Genomic DNA, 17,340 nt, shown 5'->3' on the forward strand with positions numbered 1-17,340 from the left:
ATCCATCCATCCATAGATGCTTAAAAAATAAAACACATTCAAACACAAACCTGTGAGTTGCAGTTGATTTAGAAGTGATAATTGTTTGTCTTTAAACGAGTTATATGACATATTGCATAAATGAGATCTGGAGTTGAGAACGTGAAGCCATTTTATTAATGAAATGGCGCCCTCTGGTGTATTTCACGGGAACCTGCGTTGAAGCAGCAATCGACGCCATACGTAAAAAAGAAATGTTAAAAAAAACAATAATACTTCAGTCGACTTCAAACTACTCTCCACTGAGTAATTGTGGAGATATGTTACCATTTACAGCATAGTACTTCATTTAGTCATAGACAATCACAAGAGTATTAAACATCCCTTTTGGTACACGTAGGAGGGTAGATTCATTTTTTTTTGCAATCATTCTGTTTTGGGTTGAATATAATCCAAATGAGAATTCAGTAAAAACGCACATACAATTTAAGATAAATCCATCTACAGTTGAATTCAGAAATACTGCATTCACACTAGTATATAAACATTAAGACCATTGTACAGTATACAGCATTTTTAATGGTTTAACACCAGTTTCACCCAACACTGTCACGCAACCAATATTTGAAATGTTTTATTTCACAGAATTTAGGACAGCCAACTGCATAAAAGAAAAACAAAAGAAACAGCAAGTGAAATTTGTACTCAATTTTTTTTATATAAAAAAATATCCTTTCCCCTTGTTCATAAACAGTTTGAAAAGCAGAATAAACAGAAATTACAGGGTAAATTCTGAGAAGCTGAAAGGCCAATAGCATTTGTTGGCAAATATAAATATAGTGGTTTGAACTGGGTGTCTTAACAGCTCACACGGAAAGAGTGCATACATAGAGTTAACGCGACAGTCGGACACTCGGCACTGCCTGTATCAATCTTTATTAATGTAGAAAACCAGGATCCTTATTTATCAATTCAGAACATCAGCTTTATGACAAAGAAACATATGTGTGTATATATATATATATATATATACACACACACACATTCAGCCAGTCCTCGTCTCTGGAGTATGACGTTTGTGTTGCCCCTTGCAACAACTTGATTGTCTACTCAGGGGCATAATTGTGAGCGTATGTGTAGTCTGTGTAGTAATTATGTCCCCCGCCCCTGCCTGTTGGGTAACCCCAAGGGCATGGACCCCTTCCAGGCCCATCCGCCCATTCGTGTCCTCGTCCCGGTCCTGGTCCTGGTCGCGGCCAAACTCCCGGAGGAACTCCTCTCCCCCGGAAGGGTCCAGGACCCATAGCACCCCGCATAGGCCCATGATTCATTGGTGCCGGCAGCATGCCGTAGCCCATGCCGCACATTTGCGGTGGAGGAAATTTAGATCTGACTGCTGAGCCCCCTCTGGTGGCCACTGTGTGAACACCCACAAGAGCCCCAGGTTTGTCAGTGCAATTCACTTGAGTCCTGCCACTTGGGCAAGCGGGCTTGCTGCCGCCGAGGGTTTCCCCACTCACAGTGGGATCAACCGCACCGGGCGGAACCGCGGTGCCGGTCCCCGACGTCCCCCATGTGCCCTCCCCGGCTCCGCTGAGCGTCCTGTCGGCTTGTTGCGCTGGGGTACAACTAGCACTGATGGAAATGCCAGTCATGTAACTTTGCTTGGCTGTGTCACCGTTGTCTACATAAGGGAGGGAGGGGGTGAGCGGAGGGGTCCCGGGACCTCCAGGTCCTGCGGGGTCCGAGCCGTACGTGTGACCCAGCATCATGAGGTGAGGCGGAGGAGGTGGTTTGACCTCCAACGGGAGGGAGGCCAGATTGGCGAGAGGTCCCGCTGTGGTGTTGACAATAGGTGGCGTCGCCGTGGTCGAGACCGTGGACGGGGGGCGGTAGTCTTGCTCTTGGTTGCTGCTGCAGGGTGAGGCGGGATAGGCCGGGGAGGCGGCGTAACTGGACGAGCCGGTGTAGGAAGACCACGAGGCCGAGGGACACAGGAAACTTTGGTGAGGATTGACGGGAAAACCTCCCGGGGACGAGTTTCCCAGGTCTGAAGAGCTCATGCCTAACTGGTTTGCGGCTTTGAATTGAGAGATGGCCGTTTTGAGAGCGCTGTAGTCGGAGTGCGGCGGAGTTCCATCAGGGGTGGCCTGTTGGTCGGGGAGCGGCGGACGAAACTCTTTCGTGTTCGGCAGGGGCGGCTGCGGCGCCATCGCTGTGTCCGCTTCAGGGTTCTGCTCTTTGCCATCGATGACGCCGACGGAAGTCTCGCCGTCATCCGAGTCCAACGACATGTCCTCCGCTCCCTCGCAGTCATCGTTCACTACTGAGACGACAGGAGGAGGTTAAAAATAGAAAAGTGTGGGCAAGAGATACAAATCAAGGCGATTCAGTGGAAAGTAAGCGTACAGTAACTGATGAGATAGTGAGCTGAGCAGAACAGGTGCAACAATTACTCGATTAAATCAACAATAATCAATAATCAAATTGATCAACAACTATTTTGATAATCAATTGTTAAGAGACCTTGTTTAATTTGAAATTGTCCAAATCCTGATTTCAGCCTCTCGGAAATAAATATTGCTGTAGTGCTCCATGAAAGCAGACTGATAATCTTGGTGTTTGATCCGAGTTAAGACACCTGCAAGCAAGTGATTTTGCTTTGGAAAACAATGATCACCATTTTTGCCTATTTTCTGACATGTTACAGACCAAAGAAGCGACTGAATTATAATCCATTTAAATTTGTGCTGTACTGTAAATAAAAAAAAAATATATTTTTTTATTTTAGCAGTGTAAATTAAATATTTTTTTTAATTAATAGATCACTTGATTACTATATTACAACAATTGTTAAGTGCAGCTCTAAACAGAGCAACAGAGGACAATTTAGCCAAGAATTGTTGGACTGCTTGTGCTAAAACTACCCACCAGTAGAGGGCGGCGTTGGCAGCTCATTTTGATTGATGGAGCCAATCAGGCTGTGGAAAGCGCTCATAATATCGTCGATGCTCGCTATCATTATTCCATTCCTGGAATACTGTAGGAACATTTCAAAGGGCCTCTCTGAAAAAAGAAAACAGAAAATGTATCCAAATAAAAATTCATTAGCCTCCATGTATATTTAAATATATCACCAAAATGAAGCTACCTGTGACGAAAATAAGATGCCGCTGTTGCGTGTGCTGAGCTTGCAGCTTAATTAGGCATTCGAGATCAGGAGCCTGACGTGACTGGGCGTCGCACTCGTGGTACGGAAGGAACTCGACAAGGTGCTTCTTTTGATAGGCTGTCAGGAGGTTGAGGAGCCCCATCGCGTTGGTGTTCAACCTGTGACACGATACACAACGTCCGTCCTCATTTTAGCTCACAGTTGGCCAAAGATTTATCTTTCTCAAACTGACCGGCCCATTTCTTTAAGCTTCTTCTGTGATTTGCAGTGCACCTTCCACTGCCAGGGCTGCTCGGGGGTACTTTGCTCCTCCAAGAACTTCAGCAATGCCTGCAGGCGATCTGAGAGAGAGAGAGAGAGAGAAAAAAACTGTTATTACTGAACTTAAAATGAAAAACAAAATAACGCGTCAAGAACAAGAACTAACCCTGTGTGATGAGGTCGGGATTTAGGACAAACTCATCGGATACCAGGAAGCCTCCAGACACAAACAGTTCATTATAAGTGTGGTTCTTCACGTCGTCCAGAGTGTCAACACCAGCGAAGCTCACTGACGGCAACTTCTTCAAAGACACCAGCGCTGGGATCTACAAGATACATACGGCGGACATTTTGGGGTGAAAATCAAGTCATAGTAGTAGTCACTTTGACAAAGGATCAGTAATGCTGCAACGAAACGCAGGTGGCAGCTGAGACAGTGGTGATGTCAATATTACCTTGTGCACATGAGCAGCAATGTGCTCGTTCTGAATGATGATAAGCAGTTTGTCGAGGCTGCTGCTGTTTTCAAGAAACATCTGCGGGGTGCACTCACTGTTGCCAAGACTTTTCAAGTATTCCTTCAGGACAAACAAACAAACATTATTTTTAATTTGAATTGTAGCAATGTGCGAGTGCAGGCCAGCATAAGAAATCACTGAATGAAGGCCTTTTCACACTGCACTTAAGCGCAGGGACACGACACTTTGTCGTCAGTCTACCAGGAAGTAACATGGATGCTTTTCCTGTTGGTTGGTTTACTGCTTTTACCACTCTGAAATCACGTCGCCAACCTTTTCCTATTTGATGCGTCTAATGTCACAGAACTCACAAGAAGAACATTTTTCACTTGAAGTGCCCTTGCAGCACATACACAATGAATGGGTTTGTTGACGGCGCGCTATGCCCTGCCTAAGTGCAATGTGAAAAGGCCATCAAGACCAATAAAATCTGCGATGTTCAAAACATGAAAAACCATCAATCATGCTAGAATGAAGCTTGCAGCTATGCATACAGCCTTAAAAAGGTCCAGCACACTACAATTCTCACTTACAATAATATTTTCTATGCCGCACCACGAGGCAAAACACGGCATTCCGATTAATATCAGCAAAATCCTCTCGTTTGTATCCATCTCAGGGGGCAGCCATTTTGCTACTTGCTGTCAACGGAAAAGGTCATCACAGCTGCTCAAGGCTCAGGTGACGACCAATCGTGGCTCACTTGTTTTGTGCAAATGAGTTGTGATTGGTTGTTAGCTGAGCAACTGTGTTGTCCTTTTCAGTCGACAGCAAGTAGCAAAATGGCCGCCACCTGAGATGGATAAAACAGGTGGATACATGTTTAGTAGTTCAATGGTAACTGTACTTTGCATTAAATCTTTCTTTTTTTAATCGTCCATTTTTCATTCATTAACCCCCCCCCATATTTAAGAGCAGTGACTGATAATGCTAAAAATGTGCATACTATTAATGAGGAAAATAGATGACCATTTTTGTCTTTTATGTTCCTGTTTGTCATTATGGTGGTGCTTGGAGAGCCAAGAATGTTATTGAGGTGGTACTTGGAGAAGCGCTGACCAATAAAATACTAATGGACAGACATTTTTAGACTTTGAATATGCGCTTCTGCTTTCAAAGGGTAGGAGTTATAAGACAACCCTCATCATGACTTGATTACCACCTCACACTGATTTCACAGTAAAGCGATGACAATGAGAAAGGGACGCTTGTCACAATTTTTTTTTAAGAGTCGTACCTTGATCTCCTTGCAGACAGTACTCTCTTCGCCCTCATCCCCGGAGTAAATGTAGAACTTGACCGTATTCTTGGTGACGTCCTTAAAGATCTCCACCAGGCTGCTGAAAACTTCTGGTTTTAGCTGACCGATGAGGCTGCCCGGCATGAGTCCGGTACCGGTGCTGGCGGTGCTGGCAGTGCTGGTGGTGCTGGCACTAGCAACAGCGCTGGAGGAAGTAGCAGAGACGGCGGCCTTTTGGGATTTCTCTGGAGGGATCTGGGAGGGAGAATAAGCCTCTTCCACAATCTCAGCTGAAACTGGATCGGATTTAGTCTTGCTTTCTACCGCCTCTTTTACAGGACCTTGATTACTACTCTGAGATGGGTCTGTGTTCATCGGAGGGTCCTGTACTTCAGGTTTGGAAGTTGGCACGGATGATGGCGTCGGTACATCAGGCATCGAATCAGCCGGCTCCGGGGAAGAGGCCTTGGGTGAAACAGGTGGGGCCGGGATAAACTTTTCCAACTGCTCACTAAGTGCTTGGACGTGCTCCTGCACGGACACAGGGTTGGCGCGCTCGACGACAAAGTCTGAGAAGCCGGCCCTGTGGTGCCAGGAATTGTGCAGAGGTAGGCGCGGAGGTAGCTGCAAGGTGTATGTGATGCAATGACTTTGCATTATGTTTTTAATGTCTGAAGTGAGGCTGTGCATTTCCTGGTTGAGTATAGTGTCCAAGCTGATAGAGGGCCTGAAAGGAGCTTCCTCTGATAACGATAACGGTGGCGGTGCAGCCGACTGTTTCACATCAATCGCCGACGGCATCGTTAGCTCGAGGATCTCTTTCGTCACAGCCTCCGGCTCGGGCAGGGGCTGTATTTTTTCTAGATGAGAACAGAGTGGAAACGTCTCATGGTAATGCTCAGACAAATACATATACACAAACCTCTGTAGTCTGTACACTGATCTGAATGTATATGCTCTCAAATTAAAGTTGAAAGTCTCATTTTAACCTACCCCCCCCAAAAAGGAATTTTAGAATTTTTTTTATTGTACATTTAGAACAGATATATAATTTGCAATTAATCGTGAGACTATTGAAGTCATGCGATTAATTACAATTAAAAACATTTTATCGCCTGACATGAAAAAAATTTTTTTTTTTTTTTATTGCGTCAGGCAATTATTTTCTTATCGTAATTAATTTCATGACTTTACTAGTTAACTCACGATTAATCACAAATTTTAGATCTGTTCTAAATGTACAATAAAATAGGTTTTCATACTCTTGTTAACAAAAGTGGGGGAAGCATTTTTTAAACTAATAGAAACAGTTCAAATGATTTTTTGACGTCTAAAGCCATCAATAGCAGTGAATGAGTTAACTTACCTTCATTTGTGGGTATGGCACAGGTTGTGCTAGCTGAGGTTCTAGCTTGGTCTACTGGAGAGCCCGCGCTAAATGAACTTCCGGGACTACAGTCCATATCCTCCTAAACAGAGAACATAAACGTCACGAGTTGACATGATTTATACCACCATGCGCCATCGTAGGATAACAAGTCAGAATCAGCAGTTCACATCTCACCTCTATGTAGTTTGTTTGTGACGCAAGCTCATTTTGTTTGCTAAAATCTGAGGTTGCAACAGCAGGGTCCACCCTTTCAGGACCTGTTGACTGCTCACCGTGCTTTGATTTCACAGAAATTGATCCCTGAGCAACAGCTTTGTTGAGAGTGGAGAGCAGTATCTTGAGGAGACGCTGGGTCTCGTGAACTGTTGTTGTATTAGTGTTGCCACAAGCCCTCAAGTCAGTGTCATAGATGCCCATGCTTTCCATGACCGCCGTTAGATTTTCACTCTGGCCACCATCTTCTCCCATCTCCTCCACTGGTGCCCCTTAAGAGGACGGAAAAAACGCAGTATGCACCCCATTAGGTTTAAGTGCCACAAACATGAACAAAGACCCAAGGCTCAAAATAACTTTTATTCTTTGAGGAGCACTTTTGCTGATAAATGGCTTCATTTGGGTAGCAACTTCCTATTTCTAATTTTGAGGATCATTTTGTGCAGGTTAATGCCAGGGTCATAAAACAAGGCTTTTATTAGCACACATAAAAACAAAACAAAACAAAAACTATATAATGAATAACGAATAAACAGTTGAAAAAAAATCTAATTGTGCAGCAAACTATTTTCTTGTCTAGAAACATTTGTAAGGCAATTTCAACAAATTCAAATTGATTGATAAAAACGGTATTTTGAATTTTTTTTTTCCAAATCTCAAAAGCTAAAAACAAAACTCCGAACTCTAGTTAACCCCACCCAAATAATATTACTGTATTTAGAAATGTTCAATATACTATATACGGACGTGCGACATGACATAATTCATTACTGGTTTCCGGTCAAGGATATTGTGTATCGCTGTGCATAACTTTCACCCGACACTTATAAAATTGCTATTTTGCTGTTCAAAATTGTCTGTATTCTACTTTAATGAAGCGCAAAATTGCTTATTTTAAGCATTGAAAACAACTGGGAGATTTATTATTTTTTTGTTTATTCAACTAATTTGTGACTTTACAATGACCCACACAATATTACATATATTTAGTGATTGGCACTATTTTGTTAGAATTCAGACTGTTGCATTTAATGAAATTGGACAAACAACGGGGAGATTATCATTTAAGCCATGTCATTAATTTTGCTTGATATTTGAAAGCCGACGACCTATCCACACCAAAAAAATTCTAAACCATTTTCCAAAACCTATCTATCAAGAAGTCGGTCACATCAGGAAATATGACTGTAGTGTCCACTCAAAACCACTTATAACTAGAAATTATGTAGCTCACAGATAGCGCTGTAATACAGTCAGCTCGAATGTGCTGTACAAATAATTGAATCACTTGTGTGGACTGATGATGAAGTTGCCGCATGTCACTAATCATTCAAAGTATTAAAAATAAACATTACAGAGCCATTTTGACTGGGAGTCTCTCTAACAGCAGATTGTGTTGTGAAATTAGTAATGATACTTCTATTTACATCATAGAGCTTTCCTTACCCCTGCTGGGTTCGCCATTGCTCAGCAAATCTGTGCGTTGATGTTTGTTCTTGTCTCCCCGTTCATCGCCTTCAAACTTCCTCTTGAGGTTGTTGGACTCCAAGGCTCCATCCTCTTTTGCCCTCGTGGGATCCTTGACTAGTGCCCTCTTGTGGAGTTGGATCAGTTTCAGTAACTGCTTCATCTTGTCCTTATCGTACTCGCTCTGTGACAGCTGCACCTTGGCAGGCTGCGGCGGGGGCTGAGATTCAGTGTGGGAATCGTGCTGCAACTGGGCACCGTTTGAATTGGCTAACCCCGGCGGCCCTTGTCTGTTGGCGTCTGGGGCCAGTTTCTCTGGCGCGAGCCGTTCTGGTGGCGGCCTTTCGGACAGTCTTTCGGAGCGGTCGGAGCCGCCCCAGTCAGAAACAGGACTGTACTCGACAGGGACCGGGGCAGCGACAGGTGTGGGGTTGCTTATCAGTTCAATGATTTCCTTTGCCTTGTTTACGGGTAAAGTGAAGTTAGACGAGTTGTGGATGTAAGAGCGCAGTATGGCTTCCATGTTCCCTTTGGGTCTGGGTAAAGGAACCGTATATGGCCTCTCATCCACATGATACTTGTAGTCAGGCAAGATGAATGGCCGCACTCTTCCCGAGTCTACCCGACTTAAATAGTCCGTGGCTTGTCGCTCCACACCGGAACTCGGGTCCTTGCCTGCGTTTGGGCGCAATGTGAAAAAGGCGTAATGCAAGGCAGGGATGAACCGTTCCAAAGATTGGAAAGTGGTGTGTGGCTCTGCTGTCAATGGCTCCGGATAGGATAGTCGGGATGCTGCGACAGACAAAAACTAAAATAATTAGGCAAAATATGTGGCTATACTTCATAAGGTTCTGACTGCCGTTTATAACAGCACTGTGCCGAATCAGACCTGAAATAACCTGGACAGATCTTAATACATTACTCAACACAATCATCAATCTAAATTTTACATTCCACTACTTTGCCAGAGCTTCCTCCGCATACAATATAGATAAATGATTATGATAGTGGAAAAACTCACAATACTTGAAAACTGCCCTCGACTCATGAAAGAGGAATATTGCTTGCAGGCTCTTTTCATCCCGCCCCCGCCGTTCTGCAAAATAAACAGAAATTTTATTAAACGTGTAATCCTCACCGGAGCTAACAAGTAGGAGGAAAACCGACAATAGAGAATTAGGAGATAACAAAAAAAGAAACGCTTGCTGGCACCTTTGGACTCCATCTGTGCTGAGGACAGAAGGAAAAGAAAGCCCCGGTCATACAGGGACTTCACCAGCACCTACACAAAAAACATAGACCCAACAGTTTAAGAAAAAAATTAAGAAAACAATTGTCACTATCAGACCACTTGAGCCATTTGCTGGACATTTCCATATAGTTACTATGAGTTACAAGCTAGCATGCAACCAGTGGCACATAGTCTGTTGGAAAACGGTGCGATGTGCAGTATTAGAAGCTCTTACAGGTAGATAAAGGAGACTCACCATCCTGTCTTTCTCCAGTTTGTTTATCAGTGCTACTAGATTGCCACTGGTCGGTTTTCCTTTTCCTTCCACAACCTCAAAGAGGCTGCATGACATCCCATATTTCACCACTGCAACAAAGGAAAACACATTGGGGATGCAAATTAATTTTCTTTCTGTCAATGTAACATAGCAAATTTGCTCATTCTTACTGACCTTCCCGTGATGCGCTGTAGGTGTCCCAAGAGAAGAGCACCGCAGGAATCTTTCTTTTCACCTGCTCAAGATGCATGCCTTGATTCACCTCCAGCTTCTCTGGACTGATGAATGAAACCAACAATCAACATTTTTAACAACAAAAGTTAGCCTCAACTACAGGTTTAAATAAATCCTTCAGGTGTCAAAATTAATTCATCACCAACTAATCCATTATCAGATAAACACCAATTATTGTAATATTCGAGTAATCGCTTAACGACAATTGTCTAAAAATCCTGCGATTTCAGCCGCTCAACAAGTCAGGTGTCGTTGTGTCCTTGGGCAAGACACTTCACACACATTGCCTCCAGTGCTACTCACACAGGTGTATGGAAGGTGCGAATGTTTGGTGGCGGTCGCACGCTGGCAGCCTCGCTTCCGTCAGCCTGCCCCGGGGCAGCCGTGGCTACTTAAGTAGCTTACCGCCACTACAGTGTAAATGTGTGAGAGCATGAATAATGTATCCATTCCATTGTAAAGCGTCTTTAAGTGTCTAGAAAAGCGCTATATAAATCCGATGCATAATTATTATTATTATTAATAATCCTTGTGTTGAGTCTGAATCTGTTTCAAAAGGATTGGCGAGTGCATCAATCCCTCGTGTGATATTGCTGAAATGCTGTTTTTGGTTAATTACAAAACAATACCAAACAAACAATAATTGGTTAACAAACAATTGATAAAAGATTGCTGTGTAATACACTATTGCAAAAGAAAATTTTATAGGATTATTTCATTAATCAATGGAATAATCCATAGAATTCTAAAATTATTCAATAGTGACGGCAAATTCTGTTCCTTGCATGTCAACATACTCTATTTGACTGGGTGATCACACAGCATTGTTTACATTCACCATGGACACAGCTAGCTACCACATTCCACAATGCAAAGCAGCTTTCCCACAATGCCACACAAAAGCCATGTTGCATTGTGGGATGTGGATGCCATTTAGGGCCAGCTGTCTCCATGGTGAACGTACACAGAACTAAATGCGAAAATGCTGAGACGTTACACAGTAATTTGCTTCAAGCACATAATGTCAGTACTTCATAATAAAGAGTTTTCATGTATTTCGATGTAGTATTTATTTTTGACCACACAGTGATAACAAATAAAACAACTGCAACAGACTTATTACATTTGCTCTCATTTCAACGGGAAATATTTTGGAACGTTACAGTTTGTGAAAAGAATCACAGAACGATACAAACGTGGAAGAGAGGTTCCTCTAGAAATGTTGTATACTCACAGTTTGAAAGGAAGGTAGGCCCGTGAGGACGATCGTAAACGTATTGGGAATAACTCCTGGCCCTTGGTTACCAGTGGACCACTCCACACGGAATAGCAGCGCCGACCTGCCATTGCAACAAATGCAGGTCATCATTTAAAAAAAGAAAGCCTATCATCCGGCCTCAATATAACATTTTCCACTTGACTGAGATACAGGACAAATAATCTACAACGACTTTTCTGACATGAGTCAGCACGCATGCACGTTCAACCACTTCAGCAGCTGCCAAATTCAAGGAAGCGACTGAGTTGCCATGTTAGCCTTGTTTATTTCAGGCTTTCCCCCAGCATTTTATTAGCCTGGCAGTCCACCAGGCTTTCCTTGCACCCCCCACACCAGAGTACCCCCCCCCCATACACAAAAAAATAAAAACTTGGGTCTCACTGACTTCCCCCATTAATGAACGACGAATAGTAATCTGGATGTTTGTTGGCACCCCCACCCCCTACTTCGACGAACATGTACATAAACGGAGTCGTGTGGAGTTTATCACTTTTTTTTTACTCACGATTGCCACCATCTGGCCTAAAGCGCAACTGCAACTTTTGTGTCAAGGTCTCGCATGGTGCGCTTGCGCGTACGTGCGCTCAAATAAACTTTATTTTATCAGTTTTCTTGGAATCTGAGCTGAGGTTTAGGCTGTGCTCGAAGTTGGTCTCTTGTTTTTTTTTCAGTGTATATCACAATCATGTCATACGAGCAACACTATATGACTGCGGGGACGAGCATGATGTCACCCTCTAACACGCCACCCCTCCCCCCAAGGAAACTGTGGAGACGTCGAAGATAAAAGCTAATAGGCGCTATTAGAGAAAAAAAAAAAGTCACGGCTATTTGTAATTATCTGGGCATTGGTGAAGCACGCATGATGTAGAAAATGCTTTAGAATGCACAAGACACCTTTAAAAAAAATTCCCAGCGTCTCATGTTGTCCAAAGCAGCTAAAGTACATTTATTTTAAGATTTGAGCCAAGTGAGTTCAAGACCTTTTAATATCAATTAACGCCTCGTTATTAGATTCATGGATTCTTCTAAAACTTTTTAATGATCTGCGGGAACCCTGCTGGAAGTTTGCAGCTGCTGTCCGGACTATACAGAACTGTTTTCTTCTCTTTTGTGTTAGTAATCAGAGTAATGTAATAAAAGGCTTTTACAAACTCATGAATATCAAACATTTTACCTCGACTTCCTTCAGAGGAAATAACGCCGAGCCTATGAAACAGAGAATCACAACGGCTGTTAAGTAACAAAAGAAAATGTCACACGTTTTTCACTGGGAATGTTTTACCTGTGTGTCGATAAAGAAGCGGCTGCGGTATCTTTGCCTTTGTACTGAAAGGAAACCACAGCGTAGGGGCACACTTGCCTGGGCCGTGCTTTGATTTCATCAAATGCAAACTCGAAAAAATATTGCTGGAAAACAAAAAGACAGTCATGTTTATAATATAAAAAAAAATACCCGGAGTCATTCAGTTGACAGAGTTTATACCTGTGTGAGCTCAAACGCTCTGTAAGACAGCAACGATGTAACGCGATTGGCACTTTTGGACAAATGACAATCAAACTTGGTTGCCGGTTCCTTTGCGTTGTTTGGCATGTTCTCGTGGATGTGCTTTACTCTTCCCTGAAAGGACAAAACAGCTACTTACATTTGGCACCCTGACGATGTCGACAAGTACGGTTAAACGTGAAATATTTACCCTCATAACTTTAAAAATGATCATGTCTCCAGATGAACCAACTTCAAACGGATTGATTTGTAACAAATCAGAGAATTTGGAAAGATAAACACCTACAATGAAAGATGAATTAGATTGAGAGAGTAACATATAAGCAGCCCGCTGTCGCTTTTGCAGTCATGTAACTTACCCACTGATGCATTTCCTACTGTTGTTATCCTGGAGTGTCCCACAGACAAACCCTTCTCACAGATCCACTGAAGCTAAAACATTCAAAGGAACATTGTTGTTAAGACCAAAATTATGACTTCCATAAGTACGCCAACACTGAAACAACATTACAGCAAAAACATCGATAAACGCAGTGGAATCCCACATGACGAAAACGTGGAACTTCCATTAATTTACCACAACATCGTCGCTAGTCCCATTAGCATTAAGCTAGCGGACTTTCGGCCAACTAATTGGTGTGATGTGGTTTGGTTACTTCAGTCCTTCTTAGCTGCTTTATTTGATGACCCACCACGCTTGCCATACTTTTGTAACAGGAGTGACTAATAAACAACTTAACGCAAGAACACTCATGTTTTTGGGAGAACTAGTCACACTCTTTGCCAAACTGCACACAAGTATCTGAGCCCCCCAAAAATATACTATTGTTTCATGTTTGACATGCTAATACAGTACATTTCAAGTCATATATACCAAAACGACATTTAAAGCTCTGAATCATGTCAGAAACATTCCTTGACCCGTTTGCAGCCTCCGATGTGTGAAGCAGAAATTACCTTGGACTTCTCTGGGTAAAAGAAGCAATACGACTCTGTCAGTTCTTGGTCCGTCCGGCCTTCTTGCTTCATCTCTCTCCGCTTCTCAATGAACTGAAACACAAATCGAGAGAAGGTTAAGTCCGAGCATCACAAACTTAACATAACAATCCTGACAAAAGGTCTATCTGAAAATACAAGGTCAGTAATTAAGATTTCCCTTCTGCCCTTGTGGGAACCTGATCAGAAATGTGGACCGACCTCCTTCTCCAGAAGCTCATTGTGAATGAGCCTGGCCTTGCAGTAGGAGAAAGTTCCCCTCGATGATGCATCCAGGTAAAAAGAGGAGATGAGCTTCACAAGGTCGTCAAACTCGCGGCTGTCGGGTGGCAGAAGCTGGTACAAGCCTGCGCACACAAGTAGAAGGCCAGAGGATTAGCATGGGGCTACAGCAGAACAGATGTGCTTCATGCTTCCTCCTCAATAAAAGGTTGCAAAATAAATTTTGGGGACTTTTGTATTCACAATAGCAACATGAAAAGTGAACTTGCGGAACTTGGAAAAAAAAAAAACTCGGACTAAGCACTTGAACACATTAAAAATCCCCAGAAATCGACAAGAAAAAAAACAATTGATTTCTAGACATCAACTAACTCTATTGGACACACTGCTCTTCTCACAAATAATGGTCTAATTGCGCTATTTAAGATGATTTTTAGGGCAAGTGACACTGCAATTTTAATTTGTCGACTTGGAGAGTACCTCAGAATTTTGGCCCGTATAAACTTATTAAGGCTGAAGGAGATATGTTGAGAAGTAATAAAGTCATACTGTTTTAGTCTATTTTGATAACATTTTGGAGCAGATTTTCCTTCTGCGATATCACACAAAACATTCTCCAAAAAATGCACAAGTGATATGTAATAAGCCTGGTATCTAAGCATTTAAAGGAGAAACCCTCCCTGTACAACTGTCAATAGTAGCAAAGAATCATCAGGGCTTATATTAGACTGCGCAAAAACATGCAAAAAAGTTAAACAACCAGGCTCAATGTAACGATTACTGCAAAGGATAAGCCTTTCACATTCTTGCACAATAGTTGACCATTTCAGATGCGACAGGCGAGTATGGTCACAATTATGAAGCCTTCTGTGTACACTATACACAAAGAGTTAATTCTTCACAGGAAGCTTTGTGACAACTACAGCCTGTGTCAGTCGGTACTCCACACTTTCATATTCAGTGAGACCTGTGGGGGCACACTGGGTAATCTATGTTTAGAATGTGTGTCGGACTTGTGCTGAGAAATGGAATCCCCATTTGGATTGACTGACAATAATCGCAGTGCTGTGATAGTTAGAATAATTCATCCCAATCAATAAAGTCAATGTCATTGTATGAATTTGCAGTTGCATTATTTAATCTGACGGGTCAAGAAGGCCGGTAAAAAAAATAGAAAGAAAATAGAGTTGGGTGGTTGAACTGCAAGGGCAGTTTTCAAAAAGAAACTTTAAGGGACCTTTACAGCAAGGCTGCTTGTCCTCACTCGAGACACACGGGCCGCCATTCTAATGTTAGGTTACATCGTAGCAAGACCACTTGGATGAGTATTTCAGTGGAAAAGCACAATTTCGGTCTAGGACGCCGAGCATTTTGTCAGTTAGCGCGGGCAGTCGGCTAGTTAGCAGGCTAGCAACATGCAGCAGCAGCAGCAGACACTCGAAAGACAGAACACGCTCTGTTCCAAATAGCAGCGATATGGCACCACCTTTCCGTTCTTTCTTCCTCGGGATTTGAAAAGGCTTCCGAGGCCGCTCGTCGCTTCGTCTCTGGCCCGGCGTGGGGGAGCCGCTCCAGCTCCGGGCGTCTGCCTGCACGCTGTTGTGCCGATCGGAGGCTTCTTGCTCGGGTATTACACAGTCTCCACAGCCAGGCTGATCGCCATTTTGGTTGGCTGTAGCCGAGGTGGCGGCTGATGTCTTCGGGGGCTCGCCGCCTTCCTGGTGTAGGCCCGCATCCGTGTTATCCGACTCCCTTTTCCCCATCGTGTTGGGGTTTAGGGCCATTTTCGGGGCGTCGTGCACAACTTGGGGCGATGCAACGTAAACCTGTAACGAATACGAGCCGCTTGTCTCACACACATACGCCGCTCCTCAGCCTGCCTCCGCCATTGTGAAAATGACGTAGACGTTCTTCTCCACTGCATTACGCCAGCGTCACTGTGTTTACATACCAGCAAATCTGCGCCATCTAACGTCAGAAAGAAGAAGTGCGGAATGCCATGACAGTTGAGGGTCGCTGGTGTCAAATTTAATTGTAAGATAGTTCAACGTTACAAGATATAATACATTTTTGTAAAAAAATAAATAAATAAATACATACATACATACATAAGTAGGCCTATAAATACATCTTGAAAGTTACGATATATAACTATTATTATTATTAAAAAATTGCTTTGTCTATGGTAACACCAAATTGAGACTTATAATACTGTATATTTAAATGATTAGCATATGTTGGCTAACATAATAAAGGCCTTACAATGACTCCCAATCAACTGTAGAATAGATGTCTAAATTATTCTACTGGTCTATAACTCACTGAATGGCTTGGATCCTGAATACATTCAAGAAATGCTGATTGAATATGAACCCAGTAGGTCTCTGAGATCTGCAGACTTGGGTCAATTAGTGGAACCCAGTGTTCAAAGTAAACATGGTGAAACTGCATTTAGATGTGATGCTGCACACCAATGGAATAAGCTGCCAACACAGTGAAGATAGCCCCGAGTGTAAATTATTTTAAATCCAGGTTTAAAACTTTGCTTTTTTCCTTTAAGGTCTTCTAAACATTTTTAAATCATGTTTTCCCCTTTAATTATTTTAGGAAACTACTCCTATTTCCTTAGGCTACTGATAATGTGTTTTAATGGTGTCATTGTATGTTCTTTCTCTGTTTTGCATCTTAATATGATCTGTTTGCTGATACTTGTAGGTGTTGTCTTTGCTTGTGTAAAGCACATTGAGTCCTTGTGTATGAAATGTGCTATATTATTAAAACTGCCTTGTCTATTGGCTTTGTTTTAGCATTCCTAAACACTAGGTGACGTACGTGGCCTCTTCCTTCCAATTTTCCGTATGTGACCCGAAGTGATAAATGTTTGGCCATCCCTCCATAGGCCTACTGTATACCTGTACACAGTGCGGCACTTGCCAATGCCGCCATCTGCTGGGCAAATATTTCGAGACGAGACGAGACTTTTGCTATCCTCATACTGTGTAACACTTGTGGGGGATAAATACTCCGTATTGATTCAACTCCTTTCCTAAAATAAAAGTGATAGAACACAAACTCTGGAATATATTTGCAAATTCAAAGGTTTATTTATTTATTTATTTATTTATTTATTTATGTATGTATGTATGTATGTATGTATGTATGTATGTATGTATGTATGTATGTATGTATGTATGTATGTATGTATGTATGTATGTATGTATGTATTTATTTATTTATTTATTCTGACAAAAAATAAGCACGATTGTTTCCCTGCTACTTGTTTGTAGTAAGAAGGGGGCGGTGGTTTGTGTGTGTAAATTCTGACAGGAAAATTACTGACAAATATAGTGACAA

At 42.5% G+C, this 17,340-nt stretch overlaps 1 protein-coding gene across 2 annotated transcripts; it reads right to left on the reverse strand.

The window, feature by feature from the left end:
- Positions 1 to 133: 133 nt before the first annotated feature.
- On the reverse strand, positions 134 to 15,881 carry tasorb (transcription activation suppressor b). Of its 2 annotated transcripts, none has more exons than XM_086067990.1 (23): positions 15,473 to 15,881; positions 13,966 to 14,111; positions 13,726 to 13,818; positions 13,128 to 13,200; positions 12,959 to 13,050; positions 12,748 to 12,882; positions 12,547 to 12,671; positions 12,439 to 12,470; positions 11,217 to 11,322; positions 9,923 to 10,026; positions 9,728 to 9,837; positions 9,453 to 9,522; positions 9,262 to 9,336; positions 8,220 to 9,032; positions 6,735 to 7,045; positions 6,537 to 6,639; positions 5,168 to 6,030; positions 3,868 to 3,990; positions 3,579 to 3,738; positions 3,384 to 3,492; positions 3,131 to 3,309; positions 2,911 to 3,045; positions 134 to 2,302 (listed from the first exon to the last, which is right to left on the reverse strand). In XM_086067990.1, the coding sequence occupies exons 1-23, from the start codon at positions 15,768 to 15,770 to the stop codon at positions 1,086 to 1,088; spliced, it is 5,472 nt and encodes a 1,823-aa protein (XP_085924116.1). In that variant the 5' UTR covers positions 15,771 to 15,881; the 3' UTR covers positions 134 to 1,085. The 2 variants fall into 2 exon arrangements, with proteins under 2 accessions (XP_085924116.1, XP_085924115.1); XM_086067989.1 differs by having other exon boundaries at positions 134 to 2,305.
- Between the last annotated feature and the right edge of the window lie 1,459 nt (positions 15,882 to 17,340).

This window comes from Leptonotus elevatus, chromosome 2 (assembly GCF_054856555.1).
Source record: "Leptonotus elevatus isolate MCC_2025b chromosome 2, RoL_Lele_1.0, whole genome shotgun sequence".
Classification (NCBI taxonomy): Eukaryota; Metazoa; Chordata; class Actinopteri; order Syngnathiformes; family Syngnathidae; genus Leptonotus; species Leptonotus elevatus.